We start from the raw sequence: 22,963 nt of genomic DNA, 5'->3' as shown, positions 1-22,963 counted from the left end.
GTGGCAAAAACAAAAACACGAGAACGGCGCGCGACCTCTGGTGAACTTGAGGGGTGAATGTGGTCTCGGGCCATAAACAGTGGGGAAGGGGGAGAGTGGGGTGGGGGCGCGCTGGGGCAGAAGGGAAGAGGGGTTGGGGCGGGGTCATGGATCTCACGCGTCGCTCCAAGGACATAACATGACATCGGGGAGAGGAGCCGTTGCGATCGCGAATCGCATGATGCGCCGCAAATGACACGCGGGTCCACTACCTCAACCCTTCGCCGCGGTACGCGATCGAAACTTTGATTCTCCACCAAAATTATTTTCACACTACTTCATTTATCCTCTCTTTAAAAACCGCGCGTCTCACCGCATACTACTCCGTTAAAAAATAATGGTGAAGAATTTTATAAAAATCCCGTTGACGCAGGACAACCTGATTAAAATCCAAACAGGGCAATTCCCTCATTATAAACCATAAAGGCATGGTTGTTCGGGGAAAGGAATAGGTCACTGAATCTAAGTGCGGGTGGAACTCACACGCCTACGACCAAGGAACGAGCTAGTTTTATCCTAATAATCAAATCAATAATCCCATTGAAATACAGGGTGGCATGAAATTTGATTCCAATACGAATTAGAAATAATATGACGGAATATCACGCAAGTTCGCACCGTAAAAAGTCATCGCAAATTGAGGTAGCTCCTTCACATAACAGATAAATATCAAATACAGACAGACTTATTGTAATATTTATAAAAATGCTACCCTTCACTCTTCCAAATCCTATAATTTATAGCATAAGAAAAACTAAAAGCGAGAGCGCTGTAAAAATTTTGGTTATGCAAGAGACAGCGCATCGAAGTAACGGGTTTAGCTGTCGGCAAAGGACGCACCCATCCATACGGGTCAATTATTTATGTTTGCAAACATTAGTTTCATTTTTAAATCCCTAAAATCACTCCTGGACTCCCATCCAGCTCCCTCCTATTTCCTTCCGCTATAGAAATTCCTTCTATTAAATGTTTGGTAAATTTTAGGAATAAATTGGTATGTACGAATATACAATTTCACCAGACAAGAAGTGTGTCCTAATACAGCCACATTCCAGAGGCTAAGTGTGATGTGAGAGGCTTTAAATCTGCAATGATAGGTGAGATTACATGTCTTAGATCTTACATGTGATAAAGGTTTTTCATGCCATATACTTATCAATCAAACGACGAGGCAAGATACGCAGTAGACGATCGACTTGATTTAATTAAATCCAGGGCCGTTAAGTACAAAGGACGCTTTTAAAAGAAGAAAAAAACAAAGAGTCAATATATTATTGAATCAAATCGTGCATTGGGCGGTGGTAAATCTTAGCATTAACAGATCACCAAAATATACTGTGGAGAAAAACCAATACCGAAACTTAGTCCTCATTTTAACACTCACACATAGTCAACTTAAACTATGATAGAGGACAGACTTCGCACAAGGCTCAAATAGAATTTCATACTCAAAATGCATCACAACTATCATCCAAAATAGATGTTTTTGGTTTGTGTTTACCATTTTTAAATCTGATATTCAACAGGGGCTATAAAGAAATCGGTACTGATTAAGAATCGAAATCGTAAGAGAAAACGATGTCATTAATTGCAGGAAAAGCTAGTGTAAAATGAATAAACAACTTATTCGGAAATAAATTTTCTATGGTTTCAATGGACCCTTTCAGGTACAAAAAAGGTTTTTTAAATTATTTCCATCATCTAGCTTTGCTATACATGCCGACTGATGCATGAAAACCTAGCACTTTCAATGAAGTCTATACGAATTTTTAACCAACCGATAATAAAATATTATTTTTATGTATGTATCAAGGAATTTTCAATGAAATACACCATAAAAAATTCAATGCAATACTCATACGGCTTGTCTTAATGTTATGTCGATAAAAAAATTAATAGGTAAAGAAATAAATGATACAAATTTCCAAGGTTGATGTGGTGGAACTGTTCCTCCAGTAACTTTTGAATTAATTACCAATTTCCAAATTGTTAAACAATTTAATGAGTACACTATTTTCAAAACTCTATCATTTTCGAAAATTCTATGCTAAAAATAGTGGAAAATGTTAATTCATTCAAGGTACAATAAATAATACATATGATGATAATTAAACGAAAAATATTTCTGTTGAAGAATACATTCTCAAGACATGAATGACGACATTTTTAACAAAACAGTTGAACAGCAGAATGATCCTAAATAATTTATACTCTTGAGCATATGGATAGTATTTTACACATATATTTACTTCCCTCGCTTGCATGCATCTTGAGTAGCATATTGAGGAATAATTACGATAATCGTATGATGTGACTTGAAAAAATCTTGGAGAAGGATGGAAATTCGCATGTTTGACTCACTCAGACTATATTAATATATAAATAAATACAGCTCATATTTTGTCAATAATTTCTTATCGATGGGCTGTTATATTTTTTTTTATTTTGAAAAAGAAAGAGATAACCTAAGTCAGTACAGTGGAATACGACACTTTCGTACAGAATGCGTATATTTCGTCAGGCGAGGCCATTGAAATTTGTACCTCTACTCCCTCTACTGCAGTCGCCAACCAACGTCAATACTTCGGCATCCTTAAGACAACCAAAAAAACCCTTTATCATAAACAAAACCAGCTTCTTCGAGAGCCAAAAACTTATAAATAAAGGCTACCTAGGTGTCAAGTACTGCAGGAATGAATAAAAGGATAGTTTTAACATAAAAAGTTGAGGCTACAGTTGAACGAAATTTCCGGCAGAAAAACATAGCTACCGTCATAGTCTCAAAGACGCGCCTCAAGGGCGTGAGGCAGGGGAGTACAGGCTGCGTTCATCTACCTGAGATGGATTCGTTGCTCGTGTCAGAAGAAGACGTCCTCCTCAACCTCCTCTGTCTCCTTGCGGCCGCGAGTCCCACCGCACCCGAGCTACCCACACTACTTGCACTGCTGCTGCTAAATCTCCTGGGCACCATGGACACGGGCGTCGGAGGCATCGTGATCGTCAGATGCGCTGGATGCATCCCGGACGGCGTCAAGCCAACACCCCCGCCCATCATCACGTTCTGTCCGTTCAAGTCTAAGTCCCACAGTTCGAGGTCCACCTCGCTGATGTCGGCGACAGTGGCGGTGGCTGGGGCCGTGGTTGAGGCGGCCGCGGCGAGGATGGGCGGCGGGGGCAGGATGGTACCGGCGGTGGTCATGAGCGGGGGCGGCGGGGGCAAGGGGGACGCTGGCCCCAGCAGGATAACGCCGCCCCTCACCTTGGCGGACGCGGAGGTCGGCGTGGTCGAGGAGGTCACCTCTTCGTCGCCCTCATCGCCCAGCTGCATCGCGGACGCCGGGTAGGCGCGCATAAAGGCCGGCAGCGCGGCCACCGCGCCCAGGGACGCGTCCTCGTCGCCGGCGCCCGCCGCCTGCTCCGGCCGGCACTTCAGACGGTGCTCGGGCCGGATGGGCCCATGCCTGACGCCCAGGGCGCTCTCGCGGGTCGGGAAGATCGGACCCAGGGTGACGGGTTTTGTGGGACGTTCGAGCACCAACAGGTATGGTTATTGGTTGGGGATGGTCCCTTTTCGGGACAGGCAACCGCTGCGCAAGGTCACCTTGGGTCCAGAGGAGCGGCTATCAACATCCAAGGGACTCCCACGTTGGGTGGCACGATGTTTTAGCACTCCAAGGGATGGATAGAGGTCTCTCACCTCTCGCTCCAGGAAAAGTCAACGTCCGTCCTTAATAACAAAACACACCGAAGCGACACTGGTGGTCTACGCGCTGATAAAACAAAAAGCCCACTCCACTTCCTAATGGAAGCACTTTACTCGCCAGGTTAATGGCCACTTCGGTGGGATACAAAAGCACGCAATCACTAATGGAGCACCAAATATTATCGCCAAACAAATCCTGAGATGAGAAATCACAGCGGAGGAGGCAAGGCACTCCGATGGAATGCCGTGAGGAAACTAAAAGAGGTGACTAAAACTTTGCGATGAATCGACGCGCGGAAAATCCAAGAAAAGTCCGCCGCGAGGATTCGCAAGAATTGAAACGGTGCCGTCCACGATACGCGAAGCAGAGAACTTGACCGGGATTACCCAACAATGCTCGTCGATGACGACACAAAATATGCACGTTCAAGCGAGCCGTCGCTCAAGCGTTCTTGGCTCACCCCCGTCTCCTAGAGAGGCATGCACTAATGTCGGGCGTTGAAGTCTCTCGCCGCGTAATCCTCGTAAGATCGCTAAATTCGGATCCTAACTCGGCCGTGACAACGCGGGACACAAAACAGCGATCGGGCACTCCTGATATCAGTTTCCCATTCCATAGAACTGAGCACAACACACGGTTCGGTCACCGAAGAAGTCACTCAACAATAAGTGTCACCTTGGATGGATGGCAGATCCACACGTCGGAGATCACTGGACGAAAAAATCCCAGCCTTGTCCTCACGAAGCACCACTGCGGAGCACCAGAACGACCTCCTCCCGCAACCGGCGAACAACTTTCACTGCCGACGAACTTTTTCAATGTCAAAGCCCCTCTCTTCACTCGCGGAGTCATCCCCCCTCCTTGCCTTCCAACTAGAGGCCCTCTTCCGAGCGCATTTGCCTCCTGCCCCTATCCACCGCACTACACTTGCCCCTCCCCTCCCCTGAATGTCCGACTCCTACGTCACCGAACAGCAAAGCAACCTGAGGCTCCCTCACACACAAACCTACACCGCATCGCCACACACGCCGTCCTGCCCGCCGCCTACCGTCCAGAGTCGAAAGCTCGACGACGGGCCGGTGTGTGCCTCTCGGCCGGAGGAGGAAAGCCAAAGCAGGCTAAAGCCAAAGGATACCTTTTTCTCTCTCTCCAGAGGAATCTTCCCTACCCACTCAACAACCTCCATCCTCCCCTTCGGACCTTCCCCTCCAGCGGTCAAACACTCCCCTACCCCCGACAGACCACCTCCTCCCCTCTACAGGATGACGATCACTTCTGGCCGACTACACCGTTTGTAGAAATCACGGTTTCGCTTCTCCGTGCCTCACACCTGAGGCTCCGCTCTCTGGACGACCGATATTCTACGTGCCGTTTACGGAATACATGAAAAATGTAATTCAGGATTTGTGATGACGGTTTAGTTCGGATAGTTTACTTATATCTACTCACCAGGTAATATGATTACTGATATTTGATTTAAGAGAGAAAAGGAGATTGTAGTTCATTAATCCCGGGCGCGATTAATTTCATTTAAATGGAAATGAAAAAAAAAGTTCAGGATAATATTTTCGTTGCTGATTCAATGCCGGTTATCACTAGCTTCTAGAAGGGCAATGATTCTGTAATAGAACACTGTGTTAAAAGCAACATTTTAATTTCCATGCGATTATAACAATAAGACCGTATGTAGTTGCTCGGAAGGCTGGTTTCCATATCACGGAAATAAAATCATTGTGCTAATTAATTAGCCTAATCATTGCTTAGTATTCAATATTTCTAAAAATGTAAGCAAATGTGAGTTTTTCGGGTGAAACTTCATATTAAAGACGTCTCATTTATTCCTCTCAGCATAAAGATAGAGCCATTTTGAAAACAAAATAGTGATTAAGCAGTATTGAGTCGATTTTAGTGTCTATAATACGTTCATTAGTAAGTCTTAAGCAAAAACAGTTCAAAAAATGAAAATTGTGGAAGGGTAGAACGAAGATAGAGCATATGGTACAGTATGACAGCGTTTTAAAAATGAGTTTTGATTACGGGGATATTATATGTTGCAGATTCACTATTAGATATTTTAAAAACGGAATTAATAATGACCGTTCAATAGTTCTATGAGTATTCTATGAAACTCCCATTTCCACCCGAGGTTTTCCATGGCAAATGAGGCCATGAATAGCACGAAAAATCCACGAATGGAAAGCCAGAATACTGAAGCGAATTAAAAATTCTTTGGTGGAAGTTTCAATCAGTCAATACCTGATAAAGCATAATACTTTGAGATGTACAAAAGCATCCATTACCTCACGTTGGTACATTTGGGACGTGATGAGATACGCTGGGCGTTATAAAAACATTACCGGCGAGCACAACACCAGATCTCAATCCGTTATTATCTTAGCATACCATTAAAGCGCAGCGTTATCCGTCACGCGCATCGCGGCTCATTTAGCCGCTGGGAATCACTTTCCAATGGATTTGCTTCACTTTTGGGTTGGCACCGCGTTTTCAATTTCTTCGCCTGCGAACAGGTTCATCATCTTCTCCCTTTCTGTTCATCCTTTCTCCCGCCACCTCTCTCAACCCCTTATCCTACGACACTCCTTTTCGCAACTTGGCAGCCCCGCCCTCTCCACTGTACTAAACGCTGATTGGCTGGCCATGACGCAAGCGCGCAGACGACTGGTAGGTAGGTAGGTAGGTGCCCTGCTTCGACTAAAGCCGTGTCCCAATTGACCATTTGGCTATGCCAATTCCAGGATTTAGCCATGACGCCATCTTGGAAGGATGTCCCAACTCGTTAGCCAGCATAAGGGAGGGAATTTAGGCAGCTAACGCGGCCGCCAGATTTAGGCATCGAGGAGTGCATCCTTCGCCCCACTTTTCCCATGATTCAAAGCGTGCAAAGCGTCTTCAGGAGAAAGGGCATCATGGCTGTCAACAACGGATAGTACTTGTTTGCAAGTAGTGTTGATATTTTGAGACTTGTTCGAATAATTATTAATTTTTATTTTGTTTATAATAATGAAATTGCGTTAATGGAAGTGTAATAATTACGGAGAAATTAGTTAAAGAGAAGGCGGCGTTAATTTTAATGCTAATTAATGTTTATATGCTTCTTGTGTATGTATATGTTATTTTATAACTTTTTATACCGATCACATGTTATCTTTTGCTACCGTTTACTTTTCTAACGTGTTAAATAATGCTTATTGATGTTTATATGCTTCTAATATATTCTTAATTATGTAACACTATGTCTAAATTCTTATTTAACACTTTTTGTACATTAGGTTAACACCCGTAAGAATAAACAATTATTATTATATGTTATTGGACAAAGTCCCGAAATTGGAATCGGAATAAGTAACAAAAATTAAAATGTATGGTGATTAAAAGATGATACCGAAACCTGATTTTTGTACGTAAACCATACTTCAAATAAATTTTGAAAATAAATCCCAAATCAGACGGTAACCGTTTGAATAGACTAAATAGACCTGTTCTAATAATACAAAACTAAAAATTAAATTGCTAAAATATAAGGAATTCAAAAAAGTACTTGGTTGAGAGACTATTTAAATATTTCAAACCAATTAAAAGGGATATACGTTAACATTTCGCCACCAACTTAGCTAAAACCTCTTTAACAAAACCATACGGAACTAAAAATACGAATTTGAAAGTATACCCCTACTTTACTATTACAAAAAGGTTGTCTAAGATACTAAAATTATGATTAAATACTCTTCTCCGACATCTAATACTCAAAATCACATTTTAACAATTTAGGGTGGGTTTTGTTCATCATTTGTTCAAATCATTCCGATTATCTCTTGTTTTGCATTGGCTTAGTGCCCAGTAGATGGCAGCACCTCCGTAAGGATGTCCCAATTCATGCTCCCTTGTGGTTGGCTGCCCAGAATCTGGCTGGCTAAATACATGATGCCTAATGGCTAACGAGTTGGGACACGGCTTAAACCAGTAACACCGCCGGCCAATATCCTTCCCCTTCACCGCTCTAGGAATACCCAAAAATGGGTCGTCGCTAGTTATACAGGATACCGTTCCAGAAAAAATTCACGGCGCATGAATAATTCCGTCTTATTTTACAATTCCCGCGATGTTATGAAGTGATGCGCACTCATTTGACTTCATTTCGTTGCTGCGACACGATCGAGATTGCGGAGGCGCCATTGTATCTCAGAAATGGTCCACCGACAAACGCATTTTCTAATGCGTTATGTGTATGTGTTAATGAGAAACAATTGCTTGAGCCACACTCTTTTAGAATTAGGGGGTAATTATATTTTTGTTAAACGATAGCGTTCGCCAAATACGCAATGATCAGATGCAGCCAGCCTAAACGTATATGTGAACCCACAGAAATTCCTTAAAAGCGGAAAATTGAATAAATTTCCTTCGTTTTAATTCACACAGCACCCTACAAGAAATCAATTTTTCTACGATTTCGTACGACATTAATGCCCATTGTGCATAAGTCTACCAGTAATTGCACAGTAAAAGCATACAAACGCAAGGAGTAGCTTTGACCTAATTAGATAGCCTTTTGTTTATCTGTGATTGCATTTCACATTGACGATTATTTATTTGATCGTCATTGTAACAGCGGAACTAATAAAACTGTACCTCACAATTTTTTCGATTACAAGTGAGCCATTTAATTTATTTCTTCGATTGTGAAACATTAATTACATGTAATCTTTCCTTTCGGTTACCCCGGATTGCCTATCAAGAAAAGACCAATGACTGCCGAGGCTCGTAAAATGACATTCCTTTCGGTTAGGTGATGTTTCTTCACAACATACCATTTCAAAGTCACGTACTTCAACACCAAAAGAAGGAGGAATAGGTCACCTGCGAGTAGACTGCAGATATTTCATTACTTAGGATTCAGAAGGGAATAATTAAAGCCGTTGCATTAGTTGGGTGGATTGATCACTATTTTTGGCAGCACCTGGAGGACTTTCAACATACTCGAATATATGCGCACGAAAACAACGCTTATGATTACCACTTTTCTACTTCTACAGTAATTTTATGTGGATCGGTCTAACCCCATTTAATAGGCTAGCGGGATTCATAAATTCTCAGCAGCGGATGAACTATAACTCTAAGTTACTTAGACGCCTCTTTGGCTACTAAACCGAGAATAAAACAATAATTCACCGGGCATTAAAGCGCTATTGATAGATATTAACTGAAGGACCCTGATTCCCATTGAAAAATTTATTTTTCTACAGCGTTTAAGAAAGGTGACGATTAAACTTCCAATAATTATTGAATAGTCTTCATACTTTTGACAATAATGACAAACTTAAGCTCTCCTCGAATTGAAAATGCTGCCCAGTTGTTGAACAATAACGCTGCAGTATCGTGGATCAAAGCCTCCCGAAAAATTGAGAAACTATTGGACGAATCTTTTGATCTGCAGCGTGAATGCGACTATTCACAAAGTCTGGCATGATCAACATTCAATATTTCCAATAACTTGAGCCTCGTATCCCTCTGCACGACGTAGGGTTGTCAAGGGACCATCTGATGGAATCTCAACACTTTCCAAAGCCCATAAATGCCTACCACATGCTTCACAATCACGTTCTAAGACTTTAATAATCATAAAAGCCATTTGCGCAAACAATCATTCAAATATGAGCCCGGTAGGCTTGCTCGTGACTGCTAACTCAGCTTTTGTGGCGATGAATAACTGGGGGAAAATATGAGTAGATATTCCCTTATATAATCATTTGAAACTGAATCTTTTAGCAACAACATGAAACCTACGAAAATCAAACGACCGTATGGGAGTAATGGCATCACATCTCTAAGGACAGATGCAAGCCCCAGGGATTGAATCAATCTTCTCGCAGATAATTACCAGTAATTATTTTCCACATCACGCTGTAAAGAATAAATCACCTAAAACGTGTCCCTCATATGAGTTATTACATTGAATGATTCATTTTTCCCCACAAGTAGAGCTACTCAACTATATAATTTCTGCTGCCATGATAGGATATGCCTTTTATCAAAGAAAAGGAAACCCACCAGTAATTACCTAAGTCCCACAACATTCAACTCTACTGAATTAACGGAAACGAGAAATTCTGAGTGAATGTCACATGTTACGAACACACAGGCATGCAATTTCGTTGAGAGCTTATCAATTAAATCTAAAATTCAAAAGTAGTGATGAGCGAGAAAACAGTGAAGAAGTTAAACAAATATTAGAGATCAAATGAATATCTGAGCGCTCATAACGATAATACTTATGGCATTGATGTTTGCATAGAACCTAATTGCGAATTTCCATTGCAATTTTCCAATTTGATTATTTGAACTATTTATTCAGGATAGCCTCCACCTACTACGAATTGCTGTGACTATAGTAGGAATAATTTAAATTGTTACCTTGGATAAACCAATCTATATTATCACCCGACCGAATGGTCGACGTGTAACTTTATTATTAATGATAATATTATCAGAAAGATTTCCCGCTGACGGAATGAAATGAATCCAAACCATCGGCACACTATTGGAGGGACGCCTGCCGTGGAAATGCGGTAAACTCATTACTGCGCTTGTCTTAAAATCGTTGCCGACGAATTGGCGCTTGAGAGCAAGAGACCTAAAGAGAGGGAATACGTGTTAGCCGCCAAAAGAGGATAGGACGCCTCTAATCACAAGAAATACCTGAAAGTGGGTCAAAGGAGAGAGGAGAAGGGAGGTTAGTCGGAGTGGAGGGGACTGGAAGGCGAAAACGAAGACACCGAGGGGAGAGGAATTAAGATGCGACCTCATTTGTTTTCGGTCACGACCGTGACCCGCCCATATCACTCCGGCATTCAAAATTCCCCCGGCCGCCTCTAGCCTCTGTGGACCCGAGGAAACGTGAGAACTGCGCACGACAAATCGACGTCAGCGGGGCAGTCAGTCAGCATCTACATTTACATAGTATCCCGCTAGCCAATCATGGTGCCTTGGGCTGGGATGATTCAGCCGATTAGTCATAAACATACCCATGCCCACGAAATATATTTTCGAATGTTTCACTTTTAGCCACCTTTCGGGAAAACGTTTGGCTGAGGGAATTTTATACCCAACACGCACTCAGATTCCTCAAGAGTCACAATGCTTTGTTTTACATCACCACAGCACATAACGGTTAGATATCAGCTTCCAACTTGGGTGAGTCTCTCTGCCCTTAGTAAAGGATTACTACATTTATCGTGATTCTTATTCTACCGCGAGCGGTAAAAATTTATATTTCACATATTAACAAATTTTTCACGCTTAACTCGATGTTGAGAATGAGTGTTACACTTAGGAACCTAGGACGGGGTAAGTGTGATTAAAGTGCGTAAAGTTACAAGAGTTTGCCTGAGTTCTACCATCAGGAGATTTTGCTGTATCATCCGTCGACAGCATTACGTTGGGTCTTTCAAAAGTCTTGATAAAGTTGTCGAAAAATATTTCACTTTATTTTTCATTTCAAAGTTTAATCTAGGGCTCCAATTGCAGTATGACTTCAGGCTCCATCCCTTTGATTGCCAAAGACTTGCATTATTAACATGAACAAAAAGTGAATACTCGGAACACAAAATCCATCCTTTACCGATCTCACATTATAGATTTATGAATTTCATATACGTCTTTTCATAAACAAGGAGAAATTTGCATTCTTAAAGTAAATAATTTCTCCAGCGTGAATGCTCAAACTTGTACCTCTCTACGAATGTTGTGGCTTGGTGCTTTTCGGGGAAATATTAGACTTCGATCTTCAGTACAGAGTCGATAACTGTACACCCACTGATAGCTCACATCTTACTGATGACAGCAACGCCTAGAAAAATAAGGTAAACCTTAGCAAGATAATGTTTATTACTTGAAGTCTTATGATAATTTCAAGGAAACAGCAAATTATGACTAGGATTCTTAGAATTCAGGTCATCAGAGCGATATGATAAATAGGAAACTATTAGTTACTTTCGCGATTTCTACCAGTTTTATCCCCATTGTTATCAACGTTTCAATGCAAGAGGCGGGCATCGGGAAAGCTCACGGTCAAATTTTACGGAAATCGCTCCTTTTTACCATTTATATCAAGTATAGTTATGATATAAGTCCAAGTGGTGGTACAACAAGCCTGCTTAACATTTCTACATTTCCAAGGTTGTAGTTCAGTTATCTTCATCAGTTACTTTCATTGGCGTCGAATCGTAACCACAGAATTCCCTTTCATTACAAAAGGTATGCACGGTTGTCAGGCTGGACCCAGCTACTACAACTCTAAAGTTTTGAATCAAGTCTGGCACGATTAGCAGTGATTGCTTTAGACCTCAGCTCAGATATCGACATTAAACTTCATCGGTCAATGCACCCATCCACTAAAAAAAGGCTTCTTACACCCTTTCGTCATATTTTCGTTGCTTATCTTAAATTCTACAATTGCAGCATTGCAATGCTGCTGCTCCTCAAAACCGCGGAAAAGTTTCGGCAAGGAAATAAACTTAAAATCAAGTCATACTAGTGGTCTCAAAGTAGAGAATTGAAAAATCTTTCATCCTTTTACAGGCCTCCATCAAAAAAATAAACGCCGATGAGGTTTCTTCTGCATTACCCAATTTTCCCTCAACTTCCCAACCCATGGAAGAACTTGGCCGTCAAGAATGCCCAAAGGCCGCATCTCCCTCTCATCACGCGGCCGTGGAAGTCTCCAGCGAAAGCGGCAGCGGCTCCTCCGCAGCTTGGGTGACTTGGGCAGTTGCGCAACTACCCATTCGCTTCCAGGAGAGAGAGAGAGAGAGAGAGAGAGAGAGAGAGAGAGAAATATGTATATACATACAGAAAGAGAGGGGAGGAGAGGAAGAAAGATACCTATACAAAGAGAGAGACGCCAGCTTGCCTCTCGCTTCTTCCACAGAACCTTGAAATCACTCTCCACGCGTGGGTTGAGGCGTTCTCACCACGTGACTTTCTCCCCACCCCTCCCCATCATCCAGAAGATACTCCCCACCTCCCTCCAACCCATTTCCCATGACGTCTTCCTCTACATTTCTCTCTCTGCCTCTCCAACAGAACATCTCCCACTCTATAAAGGTACATGTCCACCGCTCCGTCTCTCCGGGCCTGGAGAAGTAGAGTGGGCATACCACCAAGTCGCCTTCCCTCCCAACATATATTTAAGGATCGATTTGTTCGAGGTGAAGGTAAAGGATCGCGGCAAGGCGGGATTCAGCCTCCCACGCGAGAGACCGCGACAACTTGCACTATTACAGTAAAATAAAGAAGAGCAAGCCCGATGCGCAGTTAACCAAATCTGAAGAAATATTAATACTGCGAAACATCAGAATTATATTTTGTCAATATTTTGATGGTAACTGGAAGAATTAATAATAAAAGCTATTTGAAAAAAGGTTGCTAAAATAATTATATAATTCTCTGTTTAATAGAGCCTAAAGATAAAAGATAGTTGCTATTATTCTCAAATAAAGAAGTTGTCAATATCGAGAGAATAATCGAAGTAGTCTCTGTCGAGAACAGGTGGAGAGGACTAAGTTACACTTATTCGGAGTTCTCTGTACTGGTACCATTAGCAGAAGCCGATCAATGATTGCTATTACCTTATTTCAATATGAATCTGTGCCTATTCGAATGAACCTGAGTAAAGCCCCTCCGAGTGACTACATTTCATAGCGATAAATACATAAGTTATAAACCAAATTCACACATTACCGTTTTCAGCTAGAGAAAATTTAAGAGCATTAAAACTATGAAACAGTAAGTTTTGTATTCAGGTTAATATATGTCACATGCGCTAAAGCGTGGGAAACTTTTTTGAAAATCCACCTGCTTTACTTCTAATTGACTGGTTTCATACAACAACAGTTATTTACGTAATATGATGTCTTCGGGAGGATTTTAATACTAATATTAGCGTATGCCATGATGCTCTACTGTTCTAATTATTAATACTTGTTTCACATTTATGAGACAAGCATCAGAATACAAACATGTAAACTAGCCTCCATGCCTAGCATGCTAACAACCTGAACCATACATGCTCGAGATGGCTGCAAACTTATTCAATTGGTTGGTATATATTTTAGCTTTCGATGCAACAGAGTACGATGATGCATAATTACTATAAATCCCATTTTTATCAATTTTTCTCTTTTAAAGTAGTTTTTAAATTTTTTTTCTATCGCAATGAGCAATTTTCATAATATCATTTTTCTCTCTTCTTATTTTTTCATATTTTACATTTTTGGACACTTTTTAACAGAAATAATAAAACAATTGAAATTTATCAAAACCATCCATAGGCATTGAGTGTACACCAACACATTCTGATAGGTAAACAAACGTTCATGACTTAGTCCCCAGGCCAACAATCAGAGAGCTGGAATGTATATTCCAACACGCCCGTCTTCCTGCCTTTTCGCGCCTTGTTTGCTCAAGTGAGATCTTCGGAGTCCATCGTCGTGGCGGTGATACTCCTCCGGCGGAAGGTTTCTCTTGAGGCAACTGGACTGCTGTTTCTTCCTAAGACGTCAATATTGTGACCAGGAGGTGGACGATCGGGGAATGTCACCACCGTGCTACCCATCGAGCAGCACAAAAGATACGCCATTAAAGTTGGAATGTGAGATTGGCCAGCAGCTTAATGCGCTGAAATAGACGTCCAGGAAGCATAGCAGAGGTTTCTCGAAGAAACCAAGAAAACGTCGCACTCGTGAAAATGCGAGGATATTTAAATCTACTCTACCGACTACCGTGTGAAACAAATGGGCCTAAGAGTCATGATGAAATATAGTGTAAGCATTATACTAAAATACTTACTTTTCATTAGTAAATTAATGCCGCAATTGAAGTAAAAAAACAGGCATTACTTGAAAATGGCATTATTTCGCCTGAAACGATGTGAAAAAGTGTTCATTTAAAAATCATGGATTGAATTTTCCACAACAAACCTATGTTTCCTTTCCCTTGAGGCACAACCTTCTTGATGAGATAATGAGGAGACAGAAGGAATGGATGGAGCGAGTGGTTAACGGGAAGGGGATGTTGATAGCATTGTTGGAATGTTGGGTAAACGAGGGAGAGGTAGAATACTTGAATAATAATAACAAAATATGGTTTTTGACATTCTAGCTGAAAGAAATGAAGCCCGCTACATGATGCCCTCCATGAAAAATCGCAGCTCCTTCTCGCCCTTTGGCCTCTCCGATCCTCTTCCTCGTCCTTCCTCCTCCAATTGCCCTTCACCTCACTCTTCCACTCTTTTTCGGAGGACTCTCCAATCTGCGCCCCCTCCTACACTCCTCGGCTCAACCCCTTCCCAAGCTTTTTGGCGTTCCTCTCCAGACGTTTTCACGGACACCGCATTCTATTCGTCACGCTCCGTATGACACGCGTTCTCAGAAATTCGTCCGGAGGCTGAAAAAACTATAGAAAACTCTTTCCATTGCATCATACTGATAATTTTTAACAAATTTGTTAAGCCTTTTTTTTCGAGTTACTGTAGTATTGCATTTATATTACAGGTTGGCGTTCTCGATTTGTTACAACTAATTCCAAAAATTCTGGTGATTCTGGCGATCTTCTGTAAATGGCCCTTTATCGAACTGAAAATAATACGTCCCAAGATTTTACAAGAAATGGAAAAGAAATAAATCTGTAATTACTAGGCTTTTCCCTGACCCCATCCTTAAATAAAGGCCTGACGTTCGCGGTTTTCCAATCTTCAGGGACAAAGTGTTCTGTTAAAGATTTTTCAAACACTATCTTCAAGCAAGGACCCGATTCCTTATATACACAAGCTGGAATGAGATCAGTTCCTGGAAATATCTTCAGATTTATGGATTTGAGATGTTTCTCTAAACCAGAGAGCAAAGAAAGCAAAAAAATGCGAAAGACAGCAAAGTATTAAGGGACTACAACTATGGGGTTCGAGTAGGGTCAGTCTGCTTCTTGCTTTCTTTCACTTCGTTTTCGAGAAAGTCGCGCTTTCGTTGCCGCAGCAACAGAGTAACAGTTTCTGAAGAAAGAAATGCATTTCAACAGAGGTATGTTATGGTTGGACAGCTTAAAGTACCCTACGAGATGGAATTTGACGCGATAACAAGGAAATACCTCGACCGGGCGATGAGGAAAAACCTAGTGCCCCGTTGTTAAATTTCTCTTAGACACAAAAAAGCAACTAGGACGAGCTCATTTTAATTGCTCAGAATACAGGATCGAGTGGGACGCGGAAAAATGGACAGTTTTTCAGGAGGGAAACATCGTAAAATAGTATAGGAGCAACCAGGAAGGGAAGAGCCAGTCCAGGCCGGAAGAGAACAGAGGATGAAAGAGTAGTGCCGACGAAAACCGTGCCGTATCGGGACTGTGAGTTGTAAAAGCGAAGAGGGTCCGAAAAGCGAGGGATAAGGATATAGTATGAGCAGTGGGGGAGTAGGCCAGGGACCTTTCTTTCCCTTCCTACGCCCACAATCACACTTGCGTCCGAATGGCTCTATTGAGGTCCCCGGAAGGGATGTTCAAAACATCGCACCCGCTAACACCACCACCACCTACCGACGTTTCCCTGCACATGCTCTGGGGCTTGTCCTTGCCCACTGCGAGATGGTGCAGGTGGTGCAGGTCTACAGGTCCCAAGGAGGTTCGCGGCTGTGTTGCGAGGGGGAAGAGGAGAGGATTTTGGGGTCGGGGGGCCAAGGATGTCCGCGTTGTTGTGTCTACCTGAGATCGGAAGATGGGCAAGGACGAAGGGTAGTAAGGAAGAGGCTAAAGATACGCTTCGGAATGACTGTCATCTGGTTGCAAGGAAGAGGGAAGGGAAGGAGCAAAGGCCTCTCCCTTAATAATGTATACCTCCAGTCGCCGATCCCATTTCGGCTCTTTCCTTGAGGGACGCCCACGAAAACCGGCAACCCTAGGTTAGTGATCCATACGTTCACACATTATTTATTAGTTTCTGGAAAAGACATTCTCAGATGGGCATAATAATAATGTAGCGCGATGTTTAGACGGCAGAGAAATGTTAAATTGCAAACGAAAGGTGAGACACACACAAATGTCACCTTGTAAACCCTTCACCCCACTTGAAAAATTTATAAAAAAATTTTTATGAGAAGTAAATGCTTACGTACAGATGAGGTACATCGGTTCCTGATAGATTCAAGATAAGTGAATTCACTATCGATCCGCAATTTAAATTGTACCACATATCTTGACGATTTTTCTAAGATTTCCTTGATTCCCCTTACGGGTAAATTATTCCCTGAAAAAAATTACCTTGCTAGTTACATCTGCATATTACCACTGCTCTCGCATAAATTTTACACACTAGCATTGCACTAAAACTGATCTTCCCATCATCTCATCACACCATCTGACCAAGCAGCTAAAGTAAGCTACAGTATGTACACGCTTAATTACAACGAAAAACGCCTATGATGAGGAGAGAGATCCTATTAAGCAAACATCAGTCTAAGCTCCCCGTAGAACTAGAGGACAGTAATCTACACTCACTCCCCTAGCATTTCGCCTAGATGGGGTGAAATTCCTGTTTCTAGGCCACCTTGAGTCGTGAGGAAATCGTTAGGGGGTGTTCGAAGGCCTCACCATGGATTTGAGCCAAAGACTTATCAATCGCACTCCGTAACGTCGGTAAAATTCAATAGTCTGTAAACCACTATTTCTTTCAACTCGTTCAGAATCGATGCAAAACAGCATCCTTCATTTTTCTACAACAATCCACTTCCAAAAATATACACGCCAAAACGAACCTTGAGCCCAATATTCAAAACTAAAATCTTTTCAAATATCGTATTTAAATACACAGAAACAAATAAATACAATGAATTCGTTTAATAAATAAAGCATTTTGTTAAATGTCAATCCAAACCCTCTATCTCAGACCCGTTAACAAAAATATCGCCGTAGTAAATCAAGAAAACTGAGAGTCTACAACCATAGAAAGACCATTAATACATCTACATCTACATCTACAAATTACCCTGCGAGCCACCTCTAGGGTGTTTGGCAGGGGGTGATCAATCACCAGCATGCAGCATGCATTTGGACTCCCACATGCACACCACACCGTCCAAGAAACGTCCCGTATAATAACAAACTATACTACTATATGCTGTTAGAAATAGAATATAGAATAGAAATTCAGAAACATGCAGTAAGTTTTACATAGGTTAGTAGGCTACACTACAAGTCATGCAATCTATTTACGCGTTCTATTGCTGCCGTTATAATCTCTTATTGATCGTGGAAAAAATGACATTCGGAATCTGTCTGTTCTGCAATCTATCTCTCTTATTTTATTTATATGATCTGATCTTCCGTAGTACGTTGGCGTCCGCAAGATATGGTTAACTTCGTCAGAAAAGACACTGCTCTTGAATTTATCTAAAAGGTTTAGTCTATTTTTCAATCTACGGTCCGACAGAGATTCCCATCCGAGTTTATGTAAGAGGTCAGTTACACTAACAAGACTATCGTAACGACCTTTCACATACCTGGCAGCTCTTCTTTGCACGCGTTCTAACTCTGTTATTAAGCCTTTTTCATGAGGGTCCCAAACACTGGCAGCGTATTCCAAATGTGGTCTAACGAGGGAAAAGTAGCTAATTTCTCTCACTTTGTCGTCGCACTTTCCTAATATTCTTTTAACAAAACCCATTTTACGATTAGCTTGACCGGTTATTTCTCGAATATATTTATTCCACGATAGATCATTATTGAGTCTAACCCCTAGATATTTCACAGATTCAACTGCCTTTAACTGCGCGCCCCGAATGACATAGTTACGCTGTAGGGAGTTATTCTTCTTCCAGATGAGATGAAATATTTTTATGACTGTGGTTTCCATTAGGGGATCCTCTCGCATGCTAGTCATTGATCACCCCCTGCCAAAAACCCTGGAGATGGCTCACAGGGTATAATGTAGATGTAAGGAACAAGCTGGGACAGGCAAACTGGTAATGAATGGCGAACGGCCCGCGCAAATTACGCTTACTGGCCCCCAAATGGAGAATCCGAAAGAGTTGGAATCGGACAAAGGAGAGACAGCGGAGTCGAATATTGGCAGGTAGGAAGGAAGAGTGTCTCAGCGGGAGGGAGAGGAGGAGGAAGAATGTGGGAGGGGAGGCGACACACAGTCAGGGGACAGGAATGCAGGAGGGAGGGATGTTCGAGGCCCACGGACGCGGAGGAGACGGAAATGCTTCCTCAGGGAACTACGAAAGAAGCGTGGAGGGCGGAAGGGCATCGGGGGTGAGCTGCTGCGGATGGACCATGGGTTCATAGCAAAAAAAAATAGAATCAGCATCTTGATGCTTTTTGTGAGCATATTTTTCAATGTCCACCTTAGGTTTTTACAACCGAAGTAGTGTCCATTTGCATTACTGCCGGGACCAATTCTTTCCCGGCCTCGGTGGCGGCGGGGTCAAGTCATTCCCTGCCAAACAAGAGGTTGGGGGTTCGAGTCCCACCTGGCTTATCCCCAACAAAGGGCATAATTTTTCATGCGTGTATTATTGATGAATTTGGCGAAAACCCCGAGTTAAAACGCTAATATATGCTGTTTAAGGTGGTGTGAAAATGAGTAAATAATTGCAGCCCCTAACTACCTAACTAGGCGTGAGTGAAAGGGTGCACTAAGGGGAGGAGTCTTGTAACAAATTTGGATGCGCGAAAATAATAAAATTATAAACGATTTTAATTTTTCCGGGTGAATACTACTGACGAATATTCCTCGGGTTCTCAGCCAGGTTAATGCTTTAATATAAGCTGACGTTTCGGGAGACGACTTGTCTCCCATCCCATCGTGATGATAGGTGCCTTTTTAAATATTCTAAAATTTTACACACGAGAAGGAATTTGATTTTTTACTAAGCTATATCATTATATTGACTTAGAAATTTTCACCCATAATAAGAATCCGTCCAAGATTTTTACAATTGAAAATTTTCATGTGTAGTTCATACATGATTGCCCTGCCCTGCGCATACGTAAATAATGTAAAAACATAAAGAGGGATTTTGCTGCGATGCTTAGGTAGCTTTAAAAAAAGGCGTTTGAGTAACATGAACAAAATTGAAGCATGAAGAATAATTTTCAATAAGGACACAGTTCACATTTGGAGACTTCAACGCACGTGAAGCAAATTAAAAGGGAGCAATTATAGAATTCGACTTTTAAAGTTCTAAACTCGTTTTAACTTTTCCAAACGATGTAATCGTTCTATACTATCCCAGTTATCTTTATTTGTAGTATAATACACAAAAGTAAATAATCATGCACGCAAAATCAATGCTATTCTAAAACACATATTTTATATCATTCTTAATTTCATTATAATCGACGTAAAAATAGATAATGTTAGCATTTAAGCTTGTGAGATCAGTTAGGTAAAATAAAAACAAGAATAATTTTACTACGTTCATTGAATGGAGGGAAAAAAGAGTGCGCCGACAAAATTCACTGTTTGTTAGAAACAGCAAAATTTGGGACGATACTGCGTAATACCACATGCTGTAAGAGAAAAAAAACCGCGGAAAAATACTGAAACGTCCTTTTAAGATGAATAAGAAACTACCATATATACATTTTGAGCTTTGTGATTCTCATGGTTCCAGCTCTCGGTCGATAAATTGGAAGAATTAAGTTAGAAATACATTCTGTTCCTATGAGGACCGGCCTTATGAGGGGAACTCGACGTTATAAGCACCTATTCGACAAATGAACACCGAACCACCTAATTACAGAAGACATTTCCGCACTGCAGATAACTGCAATCACCTTTCTTCCCTTCCCAGAAGTACGGAATTGTGAAAGCTGAGACCCTTTCTTTAACAACGGGGCAATAACGACTCCAAAACCTAAGCAAACCATAATACCTCATCTTTCTGGGAAGGTATGAGAAGGTAGGCCCTTGGACGAGAGCGTGAATGGTCAAGTTAATTGAGATTGCAGCAGGAACGTGCTTCATTATTTGAGTTTGCCATATCCACTCCACTCAATACCGGCTGTTTTCCAGCTAATACCTTAGAAAAATTTTCCTTTCGCTATTGTTGTTGCCCTTTGCAAATAAAAATCCAAATTGGCACAAACTTTTTAAGTAAAAGGCAGTGAAAAGGTATACAAAACGGTTACTACTTCCTAATCGTGGTTATCAAAACTAATGTTTCCAAAATCTCACTCCACCCCGAGATACGGTATTATTTTCCTTAAATCAGCTACAAAATAATTTTAAATAGCGTTAGCACTGTTTGCCATATGAGTGGTACATTTCTGTTCATGCATGTCATTCACCCCATAAATAGTAAAAATAAATGGGGGCACTGACAATTAACTAAAATCGACATTAAGGTTGAGATGCATATTTTACGAGTAAATCACCATTTTCCCTTCAAGGACACAGAGGTGCATAATAATAATGATGTATCTCGTAACACCTTTTACCCCTCACAATTGCCTCTAGAGCGTCCCCGAGCCATCGGTAGCACTCACGTGCATGGTTGTTGGGCTGCGGGCCGAGGTAGTTTCCGTGTCTCGACATGTAACCCGATCGAAGAAGCCTTGGACAGACTACCGCGTTCAGCGTCGCCTTACCAGAGGCTCGCTGACGCCCAAATGACGGCATAATGCAGGGTTTTGGCTGCTAGGTGGGGTCCCAAGACGGGGGAGGCAGAAGTGATGGTCGTCTGCGGAGGGCACATGGCTATAGGGACCCCTTTCTTCGGTCCAATAATCAAGACGTTGAAGGGCTACGGGTGGCAGAGGTCTGTGGAATAGGCATGGAGTGCTATGCGGAATGAGTGAGCAAATAGGTCCTTGCTACTGAGTTGCTTTACCGAAAAGAAAATTCCTCGCTGAAGAAAGATTCCCTTCTCACGTGCAACCGAAGTTTACCCCGTCTTTTTGGCGAAGTGAGGCAAAACAAATTGCTTAGCGTGAAAACGGACAATTACAGTTCATCAAATTCATTCAAATCTAGCCTTCAGAAGTTTGCAAACTCCCAACTTTAATACAACCATTAACTGCGAAAAAAGTGATTTCCGTGAAAATAGATTGATGTAACAGCTTCATTGAATTTTGATTCATCCGTCAAAAATTCATCGATTTTTATAATGTATTTTGTAACTTTTCTGAAGCAGATCGACGATGAGCGAATGCATTAATATTAAAAGTACTGCTCTTATATAATTTCTGATTCCACTAACTCAGTGTCTCTCGTGGAGAAACAATGCCCCAACTATGGAGGAATTACGAGGCCGAATGAGCACCACTACCGAATTTGAACTGAAAATGGTGATGAACACGTATACAATAGTGGATACGTGCACAATGCATTATTATGCATTTGAGACTAACCCTCTCCCGATCCGTTTAACATACAGTTTAAATACTTTGTACCTGATATATCCTCCCCTTATTAATTGCTATCTGAATTATGTTTTCTCCAGTAATTGCAACAATATGTGCTGTGCATATCGATAGAATTTAGCGGCGGGTAGCTAGCTATGCAGGTCTGAGCATAGGTGATAGATAAAGCTCCAAAACTGTAAAGAAAAATCTTGCAGCTAATACCTCCTCAAACAAGTACGTGTTATTTTATTACTGTATTTATTTAACGACCATGAAGTGAGAAGATGGTTGTTGTGATATTTATAGCTGGCTACATGCTGGTGATTAATCACCTCCGACCAAACATCCTGCAGAAGGCTTGGAGGGTATTATGAATATGTAGATCAGAGATAAAACGTGAGATAAAAGAGATAATCAATTTAATGCTACAGTGGATTACTTAGGAAGACGTTTGGAGAGATAATTTAGGATAGTAAAATATATAAGGAGAAGAAGAGATTTGAGCATGTGATCCCATTAAATATCGAATAATGAAAATCAGAGATGAAACTAAAGGGATTATATTTTGACTAAGGGTTTAAGAGTTGATGACAGACTAATGGTTAAATAGACTTGATCACGGCACTTCTTTGAAAATTTTTCAAATGTTAGAGTAAATAAGAAAAGTTACAATTCTTTGCCCCCTTCCGAACACAAAAAATTACGCGTAGTTTTCAAATTTAGTTTTCAAGTTTAGAAATTCACGTAGTTTGCAAATCCATGGCAAAGAATTTATACCTACCTTTGGACTGGGGATGACTTGTTCCCGC

At 41.4% G+C, this 22,963-nt stretch overlaps 1 protein-coding gene across 4 annotated transcripts in view; it reads right to left on the bottom strand.

The window, feature by feature from the left end:
• The window catches only part of LOC124159035 (ecdysone receptor), a 567,390-nt gene that overhangs the window by 39,289 nt on the left and 505,138 nt on the right, over nt 1-22,963 (bottom strand). The window contains exon 1 of one of the 4 annotated variants that reach the window (XM_046534524.1): nt 2,875-4,652. The exons of 2 other annotated variants lie outside the window; for them this stretch is intronic. In XM_046534524.1, the coding sequence (XP_046390480.1) occupies nt 2,875-3,391 (517 nt within the window). In that variant the 5' untranslated portion in view covers nt 3,392-4,652. Of the gene's footprint in view, nt 1-2,874; nt 4,653-22,963 lie in introns of those variants that run through there. One more of the 4 variants, XM_046534523.1, reaches the window with a different exon arrangement.

Source organism: Ischnura elegans, chromosome 5 (genome assembly GCF_921293095.1).
Source record: "Ischnura elegans chromosome 5, ioIscEleg1.1, whole genome shotgun sequence".
Lineage (NCBI taxonomy): Eukaryota > Metazoa > Arthropoda > Insecta > Odonata > Coenagrionidae > Ischnura > Ischnura elegans.
The sequence above is the reverse complement of the archived record's forward strand: the minus strand, read 5'-3'. Positions and strand labels throughout refer to the sequence as shown.